The 17,949-nt window shown below is 53.4% G+C and overlaps 1 protein-coding gene across 1 annotated transcript in view; it reads right to left on the bottom strand.

The window, feature by feature from the left end:
• Positions 1 to 17,212, bottom strand: part of PTPRU (protein tyrosine phosphatase receptor type U) — a 36,507-nt gene extending 19,295 nt beyond the window's left edge. The window contains exons 1-13 of the mRNA XM_031556814.1: positions 17,084 to 17,212; positions 12,051 to 12,322; positions 11,808 to 11,889; positions 11,262 to 11,377; positions 10,984 to 11,158; positions 10,240 to 10,533; positions 8,014 to 8,322; positions 5,225 to 5,334; positions 4,716 to 4,917; positions 4,217 to 4,319; positions 3,849 to 4,122; positions 2,332 to 2,368; positions 1,399 to 1,537 (exon numbers count right to left, since the gene is read on the bottom strand). Of these exons, the coding sequence (XP_031412674.1) occupies positions 1,399 to 1,537; positions 2,332 to 2,368; positions 3,849 to 4,122; positions 4,217 to 4,319; positions 4,716 to 4,917; positions 5,225 to 5,334; positions 8,014 to 8,322; positions 10,240 to 10,533; positions 10,984 to 11,158; positions 11,262 to 11,377; positions 11,808 to 11,889; positions 12,051 to 12,322; positions 17,084 to 17,117 (2,147 nt within the window). The 5' untranslated portion in view covers positions 17,118 to 17,212. The remainder of the gene's footprint in view (positions 1 to 1,398; positions 1,538 to 2,331; positions 2,369 to 3,848; positions 4,123 to 4,216; positions 4,320 to 4,715; positions 4,918 to 5,224; positions 5,335 to 8,013; positions 8,323 to 10,239; positions 10,534 to 10,983; positions 11,159 to 11,261; positions 11,378 to 11,807; positions 11,890 to 12,050; positions 12,323 to 17,083) is intronic.
• Between the last annotated feature and the right edge of the window lie 737 nt (positions 17,213 to 17,949).

Genomic DNA, 17,949 nt, shown 5'->3' with positions numbered 1-17,949 from the left:
CACCACAGCAAAGGGCAATGGAAATACAGCAGTTTTCTCTCTGCCGGCCCAACAGCACCACTCATGAGAACCAAAGGGCTTCAAATGCATCAGCACTACTAGTTTTTTCTCCATCCAGAACATGCCCAGCACCACATGCACAGGGAGGCGAGGAGCCACGGGCCAATCCTGCACACCTCGCAGTGCTGCAGTGATGATGGGACACCACAGCCTTACTTTCAAGCTGGCACAAACCAGCAAGAATCCTTCAAAGCAAACAGAGTCATAAAGAGATCTGCAGATTTGCACGGGCTGTGGTTGTTTCGCTCCCCCCGGCCATTAGCATACTTTCCTCCCATCGCTCCCAAGCTCTGCACGAGGACAGCATTTAATTGCTGCCCTTTTTTCCCCTGCTGTGCCAGCCCTGCTTTTAATGCCCCCCACGGCTCAGTGCTGCCTTGGGCCCCCTGAAGTAAAAGGCCACTTTCCAGGGTGCTGCGCTTCAGCGAAAAGCAGTGGCTGCATCCCAGTGCTCCTGGGGCTGCGTGTCCCAGAAAGCCCTCATCCTCCTCCCTCCTGAGCTTCCCCAACAACAGCTGCATGGCCACAGTCCCATCCCTGATCACAAAGCACAGGGACCCCCATGGGAGGGGAGTTTGGGGTCCCCAATGGGTGAGCATTGGGAAAGCTCCCCTCCAGCACACAAATGAATCAGAATGTTTCATTTAGAGCCAGAAAAGCTGGAGGGGCTCAGCACGTTACTGCTCATGTTTTACTTAAAAAAAAAAAAAGAAAAAAAAGTTATTTCTGCATTAAAATGAGCCCAGGCAGAGTGGGGATGCTGAGCATCCATATCTTGTGCAGGCACCTGCATCTCCTTGCCCGAGGGATGGGGCTGCTCCTGTTGTCCTTGAGCAGAGGGACAGGGATGGGGACAGTGTGGCTCAGTACTGCCCCAGCATCCCCCATGCAGCAGCATTTCAGTCCATACAGAACTAACAGAGCTGCACAAAGCAGTAACAGACCAGAAAACACAGAGGAGAGTGATTATGGACTGAAGCTGCAGAGTCTCCAGCGTGAAGGAGTATCCCAGGACTTTGCACCTTGGTTCCCAGGGTCACCTCCTGCTGTGCCCTTCTCACTGCAGCTGCATGGATTTATTCCATGCAGCATCTCCCTGCTACCCAGCCAGACTGAATGCCAGCCCCTCCTCAGGCTATCTGACAGGTTTGGGTTGGATGTGACAGGGGAAGCAAGTGAAGAAATCTCACAAATCCCAACGACTGACATCAGTTTGGCTGGGAGGAGGATCTGGAGTCCACCCAGTGCAGCAGTGGGGCTCCCAGTCACCTCCAGTTAGCACTGCACCCACTGGTTACAGCAGGGAGGACAGGCAGATGGAAGTGCAGGTCTCCTTACCCTTTCCGAATGACAACGATGATGGCTCCCAGCAGGATAATGAGGACGACGAGCCCACCAGCACAGATTCCCAGGATCAACCCCATCTCCTCTGAGTGCTGAGACACCTCCAGAGGCCGTTTGCTCTCTTTGCAGGCAGCTGCCAGGGGAAATCATGAGAGGCTCAATGCTCAGCTCCCTCCCGTAACCCCCAGCCAGGGCTGGGCACCTTCCTCTGCCTCCCACACAGCAATGGATGTAAAACCAAGTGGGGAAAAAAAAGTGTTTTTTTTCCAGGTGGGAAAAAACAAGGAGGGAAGAGAAAGAAGTGCTCCTTTGGGCATCAGGAGGGATGCATGTGCTCTGTGACAATGTTTAGATTGTGGGCAGACATGCCTTGCTGCACCCTGCATGTGGAATTATCAAATCAGAATATCCTGAGCTGGAAGGGACTCACAAATATCACTGCATCCAGTTATGTGAATTCTATGTAACGCGCTGTGCTGTCTCCTTTACATGCAGAGGATGCAAAGGATGCTGTAACAGTAGAGCCCAACAACACCCAGGTCTTTTCCCTGTAATTTTTCCCCATGAGATGCTCTGCATGTTTTATCCCATCTGAGACATGAAGGGACTTTATTCTGCACAGCCTGGAGATCCGCAGTGCCTTAAGCATATCCCTCTGTCTCCCAATCCCCGGGGCACAATCAGCCCCATCCCACAACAGCCACTACAATATAGCATCAGAGCAAAATTCTAGCAAGAGGAACAACTAAATGAATAAGAAAGCAAGCACCAACCACACTCCCTACCAGCAGTGTGGGACCGAGCAGTAATGAACCATCATTCACTCCCTGATCTCAGGGCAGCACTCTGGGTCCACAGCCTCAGCAGAAGAAATCTAGCTGGAATAGCTGTTGTGAGCAAGGAGCTTACCAGGAGCAGGGAGCTTACCTTTGCGGGCGATGCGGATACAGTTGAGCCGGGTTTCCTGCAGAGGAAAGAGATGGGGAATCAGATGCTGGCTGGATGCAAGCCTGGCTTGCTTTTGCCCTCAAACTGAATGAGTTTCCAATTGATTTAAGTTGAAGCACCCACTGCTGAATTATCTGTCCCCAGCATCTCCTATACCAATGTCCTTTGGTTTAACCAGGGCAACAAAACTCAGTGGTGTGCAAAGGGAAGGTCCTGAGTGAGCTCTTGGAGGATCTGCAGATCACCAGTGAGCTAAAGATTGTAGCCAAAGCATCCCAGGTCATTCAGCAAAGTCTTCACATTCCATCCCTGGTGCTCTGCATGTGCTGCTAATGTTGCCACGATGGCTTCAAGCTCAGCTGTCCAATAATCTCAGCATTTGCGCTGGGAATTCAGCTAAAATATTCCATCTTTTGATGTGTTCGATTTCTGGCAGAAAAAAAATCCACTGTTTTTGCAGTTCTCCTCTCTAAGCTTCCTCCAGCACCTCAGGACACCAGCACTGGAGCACCGTGGGCTCCATCCACACAGCCCAACCAAAATCTGTCCATGCAAAGTGCCTGGGGCAGCTGGCACAGTGCTGCAATCCCAGAGAGTTCCAGGTCTGGCTTCTCCTGCTTTGTGGTCCAGCTGGCCGGAGAGCCACGGCAAACCCAAGCTGGGATGCAGCTTTCTCTCAGTGTCTGACAGCAGCCAGGGCAAACCCATTGGCTCCCAGCAGGAAGGCTGTAAAGCACCAGTTATCATCCAGCAGCAGTGCCCAAGTGAGCCAGAACCGAGATGCAGCAGTCTGTCTCAGCTCTAATTACAACCCAGCGAGGTGTGAAAGATCCCGATGGAGAAGGATTCAAAATTCACATCCCTCCCTGCAAAAAGCGAGCTGCCAGCCAGTGCATGGATCTGTGCAGGAGCTGAGATGAGGATGCTGCCATGGTCCCATTGCTTTGTGTTTGGCAGCTTGTGCCCCTGCTGGAAAGGGGTCTGCTGGAGCACGTCAGGATGGTAAAGGTATCCTGAGGGTCCTCGGAGGAAATCAGCCCAGACAGAGGGCGGAGCTTAGGACAGATGGATCCAGGTGTTGGTGCCAGAAAGCCAAGGAACTGGTGGCCCAGGAATATGTTGACAACTCTTCGTTCCCAAATCGTTCTTTTCTATCCGAGGATTACCTTCTGGGAAAGTGGGTCTGTTCCACAGCAGTAGGAGCTGAGGTTGGACCCCTCCAGCCTCAGCAGCCAGGCCCAGGCAGGGGACACATATGTCCCAGGGGGCACCCAGCCCGTGGGGAGGATGGAGAGCACCCAGTTGAGCTCCCAACATGTCCCCGTGGCCCTGGGTGACAGCCCCCAGCTAGGACAGTGTAGGCTCCAAAGGTGAGTGGCCAGCAGAAGGACCCAAAGCAAGCCCCACTTCCCAGGGCTCCTGGGATGCCATGCAGCTGGTGGCAAAGTAGATATACCAGCATCCCCAAGGAGACCCAGAGAGATACAGCTACTCACCCCTCTGAGGTTGCTCATGGCCTGGAAGTAGATGAGATAGGCCTTCTTGGGCTCCAGTGGCGGATTCCAGTAGCCACTGTAGGTCTGGTTGTCCCCTACAGTGAACGGCTTGGCTTCAGTGAGGCTGCTGGCAGGCAGCTCAGCCCCAAAATAGTGCACAGAGCCACGAGACATGGCATCATCAAACGTCAGTGGCACCGGGAAGCACTCCTGCCCACCCAGCTCCCGCTTGATCCTCTTGGGCCGGTCTTCCTCCACGATGACCTGGTAGGTACTGGGTGGGTGGAAGGTGCAAGACACAGGTTAACTTCACAAGGATGGCCTTGCCCTTCCCACCGTGCCCTCAGCCCCTTCTGGTCCTCATTTACCTGATGGGAGCCCCCCGGCCCTGTGCTGGCCGCAGCAGCACCGTGATTGTGCTCTCTGACTCGCCCAGTGGTGATGGCATATCCCCATAGTCGAAGGTAGGAGCTGCAAAGAGAGCACGGAGGACTGAGCAGCAGCCCTGTGTGTGCAGGGCTGCCAGCATGGGGGAAACTTCATGGCCTGGAAACTTGTTTTCATTGCCAAGGCACATGAAAAACTCTCTCAGGTTTTGAGCAAGCACAGTGTTCTGGAGACGACCTGGGGGTTGCAGTGAGGGATTTAATGCCACAGGTCCAGCAGACAGCACAGGATGCAACCTTGGCAGGACCCAAATGCTCCAGCCTTAAGATGGGCCCTGTGTGCTTGGAGATGACAGCATCTCACCCAACCCCTGGCACGGCACAAGCATCACCCTGAAGACAAAAGCACCCTCAAAGCAAGGAGGGGAATCCATCACACCTGCGCAGAGAAGCTCTCAGAGCCAGATTCCACAGCACCTACCAGATATGTTGGTGGTGATCTCAGTGAGTGCTGTCTGGCCAAAGCCCTTGCCTGTGCGGGCACGCACTGAGAAGAGGTAGGTGGTGCCAGGGTGCAGGTTGGAGAAGACGTGGTAAGTCTCATTGCGCAGCTTGGAGACGGTGCGTCGCGGGCCGGGCACGTTGACTGCTGGGTCAGAGGACTCAATGCTTTGGTAGCTGATCTGGAGGGACAAAGTAGAGCATCGTGAGTGAGCAGGAACACAGGGAATGTCACAGAATAAAAGAGAATATCCCGAAGTTGGAAGGGACCCACGTGGATTATTGATGCCTGTGCTTGTGTTTAAGGGTAAATGGCAATGTGTTTGAAAAGCTGCTGCTGGAAAGCAATCCTGGCACTGAAAGCAGGGCTACCCAGGAGAGAAACCCTGCAGTCAGGAGGATTTCAGTGGGCTGGATCAATGCTCCCTTCCTCCCTGCAGCACTCTGATAACTCTGTGGGTACCAGAGGTGCCAGGGCTCTGGATGTACCTCATACTGCGTGATGAGGCCATTGGGCTCCACCGGTTCCTCCCACTTCAGAAAGATCATGTCCTCCAGAGGGGTGAAGGTGAGTGACTCAGAGGCGATGCCACCAGGCACTGGGAAAAGAAAAGGGGTAGGATGAGTCCCACCGGGCTTTGCTGTGAGTGCTGGCACGGCCCCCACGATGCAGCCTTCCTCCCCCCTCAGCAGAAGTGCTCACCATACCCCAGATCTCCACCACCACCAATAACAGCTACAAATAATAGCAGCTGAAGGTGTCAAGATTGATATTCACTTATTTAGCACGGCTTTCTTTTATCATATTTCCCCCGCCCCCAACCCAAGGGGGCTGTTAAGGAAGGCAGGATAGACAATTGTTCAGCCAAGACCATTATTCCCAAGCAGCATCTGCTGCAAGCTTTAGTGCCTGAAAGAAAATAAAAATAAAAAATCACACCCCTCATTTCAGGAGCAATTAAACCCACTTAAACCAGAAAACCAGCATAGTGCATGTGGGACCAGGATGCTGGAGGCACAGTGAGAACCATCATTAGCAGTTATTACCTTGGGAACAGCCCTCAGGTGGGACACAATCCAGGCAAGATCTCACCGATAACATTACACTCAGCACAGCTTTGCTGAGCTCTGCAATTTGGGTCCAGGTAAGTGGAGCCAGGCAACCTCACATGGGCCTCTTCCACCCAGATGCCAGCTCTTCCAATCTTCCTTTTATTATTTTTTTTTTTTGCAGCTTTTGTTCAGATCTAATTATACAGTCAAGGGAGAGGGATTGCCTTCTGCACACTTCCCACCGTGCAAATACACAATTTCCATTTGATTCACAAGTTAATCTAATCAGAAGCATCATGTCCTACAGGTGTACACGAGACACTTATTAAATCCCTGGAAATCTTTAGGGCAGGAATGTGTGCACCTATAAAAACATATTTCTTCTGCAAAACAAATGCAGGGTGCTCACCTGTGGATACAAAACACGCCATGACCACGTGGGCAGATCCCAGCAGTGTGCAAAGCCCTCTGCCACGCACACATACCTGCACTTGCACGTATTTATTCTGGCTTGCAGCCAGCAGGGGAAAGAGCTGTCTCCCTGCAGCACCAACACATTGCTCTGCTGCTGCAGAGGGGAGGGAAGAAAGGAAAGCCAGGAAAGCATCAGCCCCTAAAATGGAGCCCTGCAGAACTCTACCACAGATTACATCAATTTGCTTCGTTGGTCAACGAGTTGTGTGACCTTGCCATAAAAAGAGATTAAGTTCATTAACCAGGACCTTCCTCTCATGAACCCGTGTTGGCTGTGACCAATGCTGTGCTGCCTTCCAGATGTTTCTCAATAACTCCCACAATAATTTTCTCCATAATTTTGCCAGGCACTGAAGTGAGCCTGACAGGCCTGTAATTACCTAGAGAAGCCCCAGTGATGCACAAACAGACAATGCAAACAAAGCACAAAAGATTCAAATAAAACACAATGAAAGGTTCTATTATTGAGTCTTTGCCATCTCCTCTTAATTGCACGTGGGGCTGCTTGTCAACCAGTCCTGGTAACTCAGATCATCATCATCAAGTGCAGAGGGGGGAAAGATTCAGTCTGTCCCTTTCAGGTCTGCTTGCTTGAAAAGCAGCAGGGAACACCTCAGTCCCATGGAGATGGAGAGCATAAGGTGGGAACGTCCCCATCACACAATGAGGTGAGTGCAGAGCCCTCAGCTCAGCCACGGCACCCACTGAAGCTCTTCTGCAAGCTTTCAGAGACACCACACTGCCCTGGCCATGGAAACGCAGGAGCTGCAGCAGCTGAGCTTCACACCCTGTCATTAGCTAATTTAGATAAACTGAATATCTAATGTAGATAAATTAAATAGGGTTAGCTGGGCCAAACCCACTCGTAACATTTGCAGTGCATCCATGAACCCAAAGATACGTTGATTCCTCCTGGGATGGAAAGTGCTCACTGTACCAAGTTCGGTCCGAGCAGGGAGCAGGCAGCCCTGGTTAATCAACGTATAGTGAGAAGCATCTGGAGTGATTACAGTATAGCAAAGAAAACATCTGGAGCTACTGTATTAATATACAATAAGAAAGCAGCTGCAGCAGTCACAGCACAGTGAAAACAGCTGATGCAATTAGAGATTAAAAAAAAGGCATCAGGAACACAGAGCTGGATGCTCATGGCTGAGCAGGCTCAGGTCTAAGGACACAGCGTGCTGATAGGATGCAAGAAGTGATCACTGTGGTTTTAGGATTTAGAGATTGAAGTGGGACCAAAGATCCAGACCAGGTTTGCTTGAAGGGTGTGCACCTTTCCTTGGTGCCTGGATAGGGCACTGGGTCTCAGAAAGCAGGGGAAGACAAACAGTTTGGCTGTACATGAAGAGCTTGTGTGCAACTCAAATGCAAAGTTAATGGGAGAAAAGCAAAGGGAAGCTGAGCAAAGCTGTGCTGGGAACACGCTGACCTCCAGTTCACAGCACTCACCAAGAAACCCAGCAAAGCCAACTTAATCAGCCTGAGCTCTGCAGATGAAAGGAGTCGCCTAAGTGCAAAGCATTAATTGCTTTGATCACTGTTGCTATTGCTGCTAGGTTTTAATTCCACAACATGGGACGAATGAGGGCTCCCCATGTGGGCACGAGTTGAGATGGGCATCACTGCATGGGGCACAGCTGAAATCCTACAGGACGGGGATTTCTCCGGGTAGACACACCGCCCCATCACAATCCAACCGACGCACAGCATTCCTCCCAAACCCCTCATGTGAGGGTTATCCTTACCGTCCTCATCCGTCTGGAACGTCACCTCCTTGCCCTCCTTACGGCCCTCGGGGTTGGAGAGGATGAGTTTGACGTGGATGTTCCTGTAGGGCAGCAGGTTTTTGATGGTGTAGCGGTTGGCGTTGCGCTCCATCTTGGCACACTCACGGAAGGTCTGGTTGAGGCCACTGCCCACCAGGTAGCGATAGCACAGCGAGACGCTGTAGGTGTGGCAGCGGGTCAGGTTGTAGCCCAGAGGTTCCCATTGTAATGTCAGCTGCCTGGATTGGATCTCGGAGAAAGCCAGGCCTTTGGGGGCCCGCATGGGCTCTGCCAGGGAGAGACGGAATCAAAATATGTTGCTCTAAGTGTTTAAGCTAAAGCATCTTCGATTGCGTGGAGGGGAAGACTTCATAGAGTGGAAGTATGGCAGGCGTGCACAGCAACCCTGAGCTCTAAACAGGCTTGCTGCCCAGATTGTGGAGTCTCCTCCTTGAAGATACTCCAATGTGAGCTGGATGTGGTCCTGGGCAGCCCTGCTTGAGCAGGGTGAACCAGATGGACCCTTCCCACCTCACCATCCTGTGACTTCCAAGGCCACCAGCACCACCTCTGCTCCCCCTCACCCATTAATGGGACACTGGGAGCACGGCAATGTGGAGCAGTGTGCCTCCCAATACTGCAACTGAGATGGCAGCCCTCAGCTGTCCATCAAGCTGATGGCAAACTCTCAATAGGACAGAGTGAGTAAGAAAAAAATTAATTATTATTTGCATAAATAGGAGGAGCCAGGCTCCCTTGCCAAGAGTATGCATATGAGTGGTTTGTGTTAGCCCCAATTAATTCCTTTAAGGACCTAAAGGGTGAGAAAAGGATGATGAGAGTGAATTTTTTAGGTCTATCCCAGAACAGATCCTCAGGGAGAATCCATGCTGCAAATTCCCATGGGATTTGTGCCACGGAGGACTTTGGGCAGCCCAGGGCTGCAGAAGGTATTTGCAACCTCACTGGATACTCCAGATGTCCTCCTCACAGGATGTCCTCACTGCCTCCACTCCCAGCCTGAGTCCCTTCTATGCCTGGTTCAAGGACTCAGCTCTGGTACCACCGTTAGCAGAATGAAGATTCTCACCCCCATCCCCATCAGCAACCAACCCATCACCTTCTTCACCCATCAAGAACCCATCTCCTTATTCCAGCGCATTTAAATGATCAGTAGGGAACAGACAGCCCAGCATCCCCAGGCCAACACACACAGACATGAATAGCAATTCAGCAAGAGCTCAGCTAACGAGGATGTCTGCAGGCACCAGCATCACTGAATATTTCCATGTAATTAGTGCCAGTGCCAAGCCACCCGTGCTCACAGTTGCTAACACAGCTGCATGGACACAGGCACAGTGTCAAACACGGGTGACAGCACTGGGCATCTCCTGTTGCTCCAGGGCAGGATGCATTTATCCATTAAGTGGATTCTTCCAGGGTCCTTTTGGATCAGATTCTGCAAAGCCCACTGCCACCATGGACTGGTCCAGAGATGCTGCAGAATGATGGCTGGCACATCCAGGAGGATATGGGGCTGGTGACCGAAACGCAGCCGCTTCTCTGGTAGAAGAACAACAGTTGCTTAATCCCACCATGTGCTAGGTTGGGAGTGAAATCCATGCTTGTATCACACTGGAAGAGCACTGGAAGCCTAGACTGGAGGTGGAGACCGTTGGAAATCGAACACAGAGCGGCTCTGATCAGCTTGGAGGTAATCATGAAACCCAGACTTACTTGCAGCACTTGTAAGAATTAACTAGGAGAAATACTCCTTCCAGCCCCAGGCTGCTGCACCCTGCTAAGGGTTTGCATCTCCAGATCTGCTCCTCTACCAGTGTCAGAAGCCAGTCCCCGAAGGTTATGGACATGGCCAGAGCTGCAATGCTCCAGCCCCAGAACGTCCCAGCCCTGCAGCTGTTCCTGCTCCACTCCTGCCATGCATTGGTGTGACAGCACAGGACAATGTGCACAGGGGTGGCAAGTCCCAGCTTGCTGCCATGTCACCAGCACAATGACAATGCAGGGACAAGCCCATCCCTGCGCCTCGGTGGCTGCTTTCAAGCTCAGAAGGAAGGATGCTGCTAGCATAGCACTCTCAAAGGAGTGCCCACAAGGACAGGGACCACATCCCCTCCATCAAGAGCAGTCAGGCTTGGCTGATTAAAAACAATAAAATAAGCTCCCAGAAAGGAGCCAACCCACCTGCACACTTGGTGCGGCTGATGAGGGGGGGTCCCGGTTTGCCTGTGCCCCCTTCACCAGGACGTGTCAGCAGGACACTGATCTCATACTCTGTGTCAGGATCCAGGTGCCAGAGTTTGTAGGTCTGCATGTTGACAGCGTGCACCTCTGACCACGGCCCCGAGGTCATGCGGTATTCTATCTCCTTGCGCACGATGGGGCCGTCGCCGATGATGGAGTTGGTGTTGAGCTGGATGATGAGGTAGGTGGAGCCAGCCCGCAGCAGCTGGGGGGGTGCGATGGGTGTTGGGGGCTCTGGAAGAGAGAGGAGAAGCAGCTGGAGCATCTCACCCCATCCCAAAGCTGGAGCATGTATGCCCAGAGGACAAGCAAAACTGATAAGGGAACGACACCGAAGTATTCAACACAAACCAGACATTAAATGTCAGTCTGTGCCATATGAATCTCTCTAACAGCCCTGGAAGCATCAAGGTTCCATATGACCAAATCTTATTATTTGTAGAAGATGCACTGCCTGGCATTTATCAAGGTGCCACAAAGTTTCATCGGAATGAATTAATTCCCTTCAACTGCAATCAAGAATCAATGAACTAAGGCCAGTGGGAAAGATAGTGTCCCAGTTTTATGTTGAGCCACTGCATACTGACTTGTTTGCAGTGAGTTAATTCAATCTCAGTGCCCTGACACCTCCAGAATCAGGAGCGAGAAGGAGCGCAGTGCATAGAGGTAACAGTGGGCACCCACCTTTCACAATGAGCTCAGCAAAATTGGAGACCCCAGAGCCACGGCTGGACTGGGTGACACAGCGATACAGGTCCTGCTCGCCCTTGGACACCTCGTCCAGCTGGAAGGTGGCCAGGAAGCGCCGGTGGCTGATGTGCTTCACGGAGGCAGCGGGGACCATTTCGCCGCTCTGCCTCTGCCCAGTGGGGAGAGAAAGGCACGAGGGGAGCTCAGCGTGGCACTCAGAGCCACCAAACGTGGCCCTCGAGGACCGAATCCTTGCCACGCACAGATCTCACCTGCATGAGGAAGCGTTCTGCCTCGGCAGCCTTGCCAGCAGCCACACACTGGAAGGTGGCATTTTGCCCCGCGTTCACCTCCACGTCACCCAGGCGGGAGAAGTGAGGGGCTTTTGCTGCCATGGAACAAAAAAAGTATTAAGGAGGCTCTTGTCTGCCTCATATCTCCACTGCAGCCCCAAAACTTGCCCGGTTGGAGCCAAGCTCGCAGCTGGCAGCTTCCTGCAAGTAAAGGATGGGCTCACGTCCCATCTGCACAGCCCAGCCTTGGATCCCTCCCAGGAAGCCCACAGAGATGCCCCTGGGGTAGGACCTCCATCCCTGCAGAAGCCTGCACTTCCCCAAGGCCCTTTGACAACTGAAGCAATACAGGAGCTGCTGGTGACGGAGGTACGGCTGCCCAAGGAGATGGGACATCCAGTGCCCTGGTGACAACAGGACACTCAGGTGCCACAAGGCTGCACCCCAGCGCTCGCAGTCCCTAGGAGCATCCCAGCCCAGCAGCACCCACCACGCACAGCACCCCCAACTTCCACCTGCACTCACAGCACGGATAATTCAAGAGCAAGATGTCATCCAAGCCAAGGTAGCCCCGGCGCTCGCTGGAGATCACCGCCTCGAAGAGGACCTGTGGCACCGAACAGAGGGGTCAGGCGCGGCGGAGCGGTCCCCTAACCCGGGACCGAGCCTTTGGAGCTGGCCCCATCTCCTGAGCAAAGGGATTTTAAGGCACGTTTATAGCAGGTGACACGGGGTCTGTAAGGGATGGGGGGGCCGGGGAGGACTCACCTGGTACTCGCTGGGCCAGAACAAGCTGACGGCCAGCTCAGCCTGGTGCCACTGGCGGCCGTGGGAGCCTGAGGCATTCCAGACCGCGCTGCCCACCGGGCCCCCCATCACCCGCACGTAGGCACTGAGGGTGCCAGGGCTGTGGCCGTCACGGCTGTACATGAAGTAGCTGAACTGCAGGCAGTGCGTGTCGTTCTCGCTCAGCGCCTGGAAGAGCAGGTGGGCCCGCTGACCAGCGGCGTGCTGCGAGGCGTTCACCATCAGGTAGGAGCCTGAGGGAAAGGGAGAGGAGGGAGAGCGTGCAACTGTGCCGGGATTCAGCCCTGGGTTGGGGACATGGAGGAAGTGGGGGATCTTGAGGATGAGGGTCACAAAGATGATCAGAGGGCTGGAGCACCTCCCCTATGAAGATAGGCTGAGGGAGCTGGGCTTGTTCAGCATGGAGAAAAGAAGGCTGCGGGGTGACCTCATTGCAGCCTTCAGTACCTAAAGGGAGCCTACAGACAGGAGGGGAATCAACTCTTTGAAAGCATAAATAACGGCAGGACAAGGGGAAATGGTTTGAAGTTGAGGGAGGGGAGATTGAGGTTGGACATCAGGAGGAAGTTCTTTACAGAGAGAGCAGTGAGGTGCTGGAACAGCTGCCCAGAGAGGCTGTGGATGCCCCGTCCATCCCTGGAGGTGTTCAAGGCCAGGTTGGATGGGGCCCTGGGCAGCCTGGGCTGGTGTTAAAGGCGGAGGTTGGTGGCCCTGCATGTGGCGGGGGGTTGGAGATTCATCATCCTTGAGGTCCCTTCCAACCCTGGCCATTCAGTGATTCTGTGATGAGAGAAGGCCGAGGCAGATGGTCCCCCTGTGACACCAAGTCCCACTGCACGTGCCACCAAGCCCTTAATGGCAGACCTTGCAGCTTCCCATTAATGCCCACAGCTCCAGCGGTGAGCCCCCACCCTGACCCGACCCATTTAATTCTCATTTCCTTCGTATCATTGAGCACGCAGTTGTTGCTGATTTTAAACTGTGCTCAGCAGGCTCTCATAGGGATAAAAGTGCTTACCAGCATAATGAGCCCACCGGGATGCCCATCTCCTGCTGTCCCCATCCCCAGAGCCTTTGGTCTCCCACCAGCAGGCATTGCTGCAACCCAAAGCCACCAGCAGTGCTGATGCTCATCCATAAGAACTGAACACCCAAAGGGGACCCAAAATGCATCACCCACCCTGTAGGCTGCACGGCAAAACCCTGCCATGGAGGAGCAGAGTCCTGCAGCCACTGGGGTCCCATGGCCAGCTCTGCCCCAACCCACCCCAGCAAAGACAAGATCATTCATATTCCATCCCTTTTAATAACTGCACATGCTATAACTAACAAAGCCAGGCCATTTATCCAAGTCAACCATTGTCTTCCTGACAGCAGCCTCTTAATAATTAATAGTTCTCACCGCTGTTTAATTTACATGAATCCACGCGTTGTCCTCCCACCAAGCAGCTCTGTGGGCACCCAGTGAGCCTAGCAAAGGCACGGGGACATCCACGTGCTTGGGAGCTGCACTCATGGGTGCTCCCACCTGCACCTGGGGAAAGGCAGTGCTGCACCACAGCACCTCCTCCATCACATCCTTAGAGATGGGAGCCAGTGGGGCAGTGAACAAAAGGGGAAAGAAATGAAATCACCAAAACGAATAACCCTAAAATTTGGGCTGTATCCACAGGTCTGCATTGCCACTCTGCATCTGAGCCCTTCCAAGCAGACGTTCAGGGTGAAATAAACTTATTTTCCTCAGATAACACAGCTGCATTTCACAGAGAGAGAGGAAACCAGCGTGTGGCTATTCCTTTGGTAGCTCTCATGGTGCTTTTTTCTTTTTTTTCCCCCCCCCCACCCCATCAAAATTATTGCTGCACCAAAAGCCAATGCCATCCCACACCAACCCACGGGATACCTCTGAAAGCAACCTCAGCCCACCTGACCTTCCAGGCTCCCATCAGGACACGGTGTCCTTCCTCCTGCCCACAAATAAAACCAGAGGACGTGAAAAAATAAGGAGGCTGAGACTAAAATTAGACCCCCAAGGAGTTATTTTAACGACTGAGCTGTGTCTGATGGGACTGCTGCTGCAGCATCACCACCAAATGCAGAGTCCTGGCTGGCAGCTCCTCCTTGTTCTGGCAATAGGCTGGACGGGTGCAACATCCCTCAGGCTTTCTTGCAGGTATTTTTCCAAATCTCAGCATGTTTCTGGCTGTTTTTCAATACAGTCCATTTCTCAAGGCAGCACAGCCCCAGCTGGGTGCCCCCAGGAGCAGCAGTGGGGCAGTGCCAGCACATGCGGACTGCAGCACTCAGTCCCAGCGCACCGTGCAGCCCCACAGGGCTTGCAATTAAAAATTATCCTAATTGCTTCAAGCAGAGCCAGAGCCCAGGAGGCAGAGAGGCTGCATCCCTGCCCTGCAGCATCCCAGAGCCACGGGGCCGGGCAGCCAGAGTGCAGTGCTGTATCACAGCTGTGTTTTTTGAGTCCTGTCCATACGCTGGCAGTACAACAAAAACCCACTCCAGAAAGCACAATGGGAATTATTCCCAAGCCTCACATGAAACGGGCATCTTCAGCAGCCACGGAAGGGGACACGACCCACCAGGATGGCTGCAGCCCCCCCAGGAAACCTTTCCTCCCCAGCAGCACTGAGTCCATTAGTGCAGAGAGTTTGATCGATGCTGTGCTTCGTTTGGTAAATCCTTTCTCCGCTGTTCAATCCAGTGTAAGGTCAGCTTTAATTGACACACCAGCCCTGCAGGCTGTCACCTCGCCTCGTCACCAGGAGTAATGAGCCATCCCCCCCAGGACAGGCAGCCCCTCTGCCTGGGAGGACACGGGCAATGTAATTTAATTTAGTTTTCAGGTGGGTTTCCAGGGAGAAGCCCAACTGCTCTGCGGAGACGCAGAAGAGTCTTAAAAGCGCTAAATAACATTTCAAATGAAAACAGAAATAAGTTTCTGCTGTGTCCCCAATGGGAAAACCAGCACATCGGTAGGTTGGAGTTGTCAGCAAGGAGCATCTGAGGTCTAAGCTGCAAAATCCCCTCTGCCTCCGGTGTCTGTGTACGGCAAGCCCTGGACCTGTCCCCACAGAGTCCTTCTGCAAAGTCCCCAGCCTTGCTTCCCCATCTGGGGACGTGAACCCTCCCTCAGATCCCAACCAGGTGCTTTGGGAGCACCAGCAGCAGTCCAGCCCTTCTCCCACCCCAACCTCACACCTCATTCAGTTTTTATCCCAGGAAACCACAGAGAGGGGATAAAAATGGAGAGCTACAAAGAGGCGGCAAAGCAGCACACGAGGAGAGCAGCAGCACCCAGCTCCTGCCCTGAGCATCTCCCCAGAGAGCCGCAGCACCAACCCCACCATCACCCGGAGGCTCAGAGGTGCCACACCTGGAAGCCAAAATCAAGGTCAGTTTTCTGAGCCCCAGTGCTCAGTGTGTGGTTTATAAAAGAGACAAGCAGGGAAGCAACTGCTCCACAGAGGGATCTTTTTAACATCACTGAGTTTGGAAGGAAAACTTTCCAATGCTTTGCAATGCAAACCTAGCAAAAGAGGCTGTTCACAAAGCAGAGCTCCATCCCGCACCTGCTCCCTCCAACAGATCCCAACATTACTCCAGCAATCCCAGCCCATCTTCAGCCCAAGTGTGGGCAGAGCAGCTCCGCAGCCACAGGGCTGCAGCCCAGAAACAAGCTGAAAAAGCAAAACTGCAATGTGGGAGAGCCCCATCCGTCTTCTTTATGAGAAAGAGGGAGACGAGTCAAGATGGAAAGAGAGGGAAAAACAAACACGGCAAGAAAACAAAAAGAAAGAGGGGAAAAAAAGGTAGAGGCGGGTGGCCTGCAGCCAGCATCCGCTCCAATAAATCCTGTGCTCCTCAAAGCTGGCTGATCTCCAAGAAAAACTCATTTTAATCCAAGACCACGAGACTCCTTTGTGAAGTGCTCCCCGGAGAGATCCTGGTGCTGTGCAATGGTGTTTCTGCTGGGGGGGCACCTTGGGGAGCCCCTTGGAAGGAGCTGAGCACCCCGCAGGTGCCACCCACTGCTCGCTGACCCACGCTGGGGTTGGGACCCCCCCCCTGCACACCCATGGGCTGCACCATGCCATGCTGCAGGCTCCAGCCACCTGCAAGCCCCCTGGCTTCAAACTGGTATGCTTCGTTGCTGCTTTTAAATTGCAGCTGAAAACTGAGCAGAAACTCCAATTACAGGTTTGAGGCTCTGACATCAACCCCCAGCATCCCCTCCCCAGCTCCGCTTCCCATCTCGCTGCCCCCAGGTAAAAGCCCCATCAAAGAACAAATTAGGTTAGCTCAGTTTAAAGCAATTATCTCCATTATCTGTAATTATTTCTGTAGCAGAAACTGCTTTGGGTGCCCAGGATGTGCCAACCCCCCTAAAGCCCAAATGTCACCCAGGGCACTGCCCAGGGAGGGGGCTTACAGCAATCCCCCCATCCCAGCCATCAGAGCAAGGAGCCAGACCCACAAAGTAACGACGAGTGGCTTCAAAGTGATGTGATTTTAAAAGAGAAGAGAAAAATCTCCGTCTGCATTTTTCCTCTCACAGCTCCTGAGACGTTAGGGCTGCCTGCAGCTCACAGCCACAAGCATCTGCCCGTATCACAAGAGCCAGAAGCACACTGCTCCCTTTCCCATGACTCCTGGACAGGGGAATTTCTCACTAACCACCAAATACACCAGAAAGGAAAGAGCAGAGGTGCCCTTAAGGAGGGATTTTGGGTGCCATCCTGGCACTGCTGCAAGGAAAGCCCAGAGAGGGGGCACACCACCCTGCAGCACAGCCTCAAGTCCAGTGTCCCCAAACTGTGACATCCCCGAGGCCACGTTAAGGACCAACACAGCTCATCACACCTCGCCGTGGGGCACAGCAGCATCCCAACCACGAGATGGAGGGTGAATCAAGTCAACCCAGGGGCGATTCCCATCCCAGGCATGTGACCGGCTCTGGGTTTGGGGTTGGGACTCACCGTGGGGCAGGTCGGCCGTCAGGTGTGGCATCATGTAGCTGCGGACCAACTCCCACCCGAAGTCATCATCCTCACCCTGGCTGTACTCACACTGGTTCAGATCGTCGTCCTCCTCGAAGGTGCAGCCCGCTGCGGACAGACAGACAGACAGACACACAAATCAGCCCTGGAAAAGCAGCTGCTCTGTCCCCAGAAGCCCAGCTGGGATGGATGCTGTTGCACCCTACAAAATATTGAGGTGCACCCAGCCATCCCCCCACGCTCCCACTTTTGCAAACGCAGGAGCAAAGCTGCCCCGTGCCTCTCCCCCTCCTCTCCCATGCAGTGAGATGAGCTGCCAGGCCTCAGCCCCAGGGAGGTCACAGCTGAATCAATGACCTCAGAGGTCTTTTCAACTTAAATGAGTCCATGACCCGACTCGAGCTGCAGCACAGGAGCAAGGTCACAGCTTTACTTCCCAGAGGCTTGCTACTAAAACAGGAATTTCCCCCACAAAACAGCACTGACTGCAGCCATTGCACAAGAACCCACAACTGCACAGACTTCGCTTTGGCCTTCAGACCATGAGCCCAGCAGATCTGCACACTGCTGCCACAACAGTGCCAAGCCTCACACAAGACCTCCAGCAGCAACAACAGCAACTGCACTGCTGGACTCCCAGCTACAGGCTGTCACCTCTGAGCACCTCGAGTTGTTTCTTCCCCTTTGCAAAGAGCAAAGCTGAAAGCTGCACTAAAGCCAAGAGCTGCACATTTGTGGTCTGAAGGGCTCCACATCCATCCCTTCTCCATCCATCCATCCATCCATCCATCCATCCATCCATCCATCCATCCTCCTCCAGGAAAATGAGATCTGGGGAGCTGTTG

Source organism: Meleagris gallopavo, chromosome 25 (assembly GCF_000146605.3).
Source record: "Meleagris gallopavo isolate NT-WF06-2002-E0010 breed Aviagen turkey brand Nicholas breeding stock chromosome 25, Turkey_5.1, whole genome shotgun sequence".
In the NCBI taxonomy this organism is placed as follows: Eukaryota; Metazoa; Chordata; class Aves; order Galliformes; family Phasianidae; genus Meleagris; species Meleagris gallopavo.
Note: the sequence above shows the minus strand (reverse complement) of the source record. Positions and strands in the feature narration are given on the sequence as shown.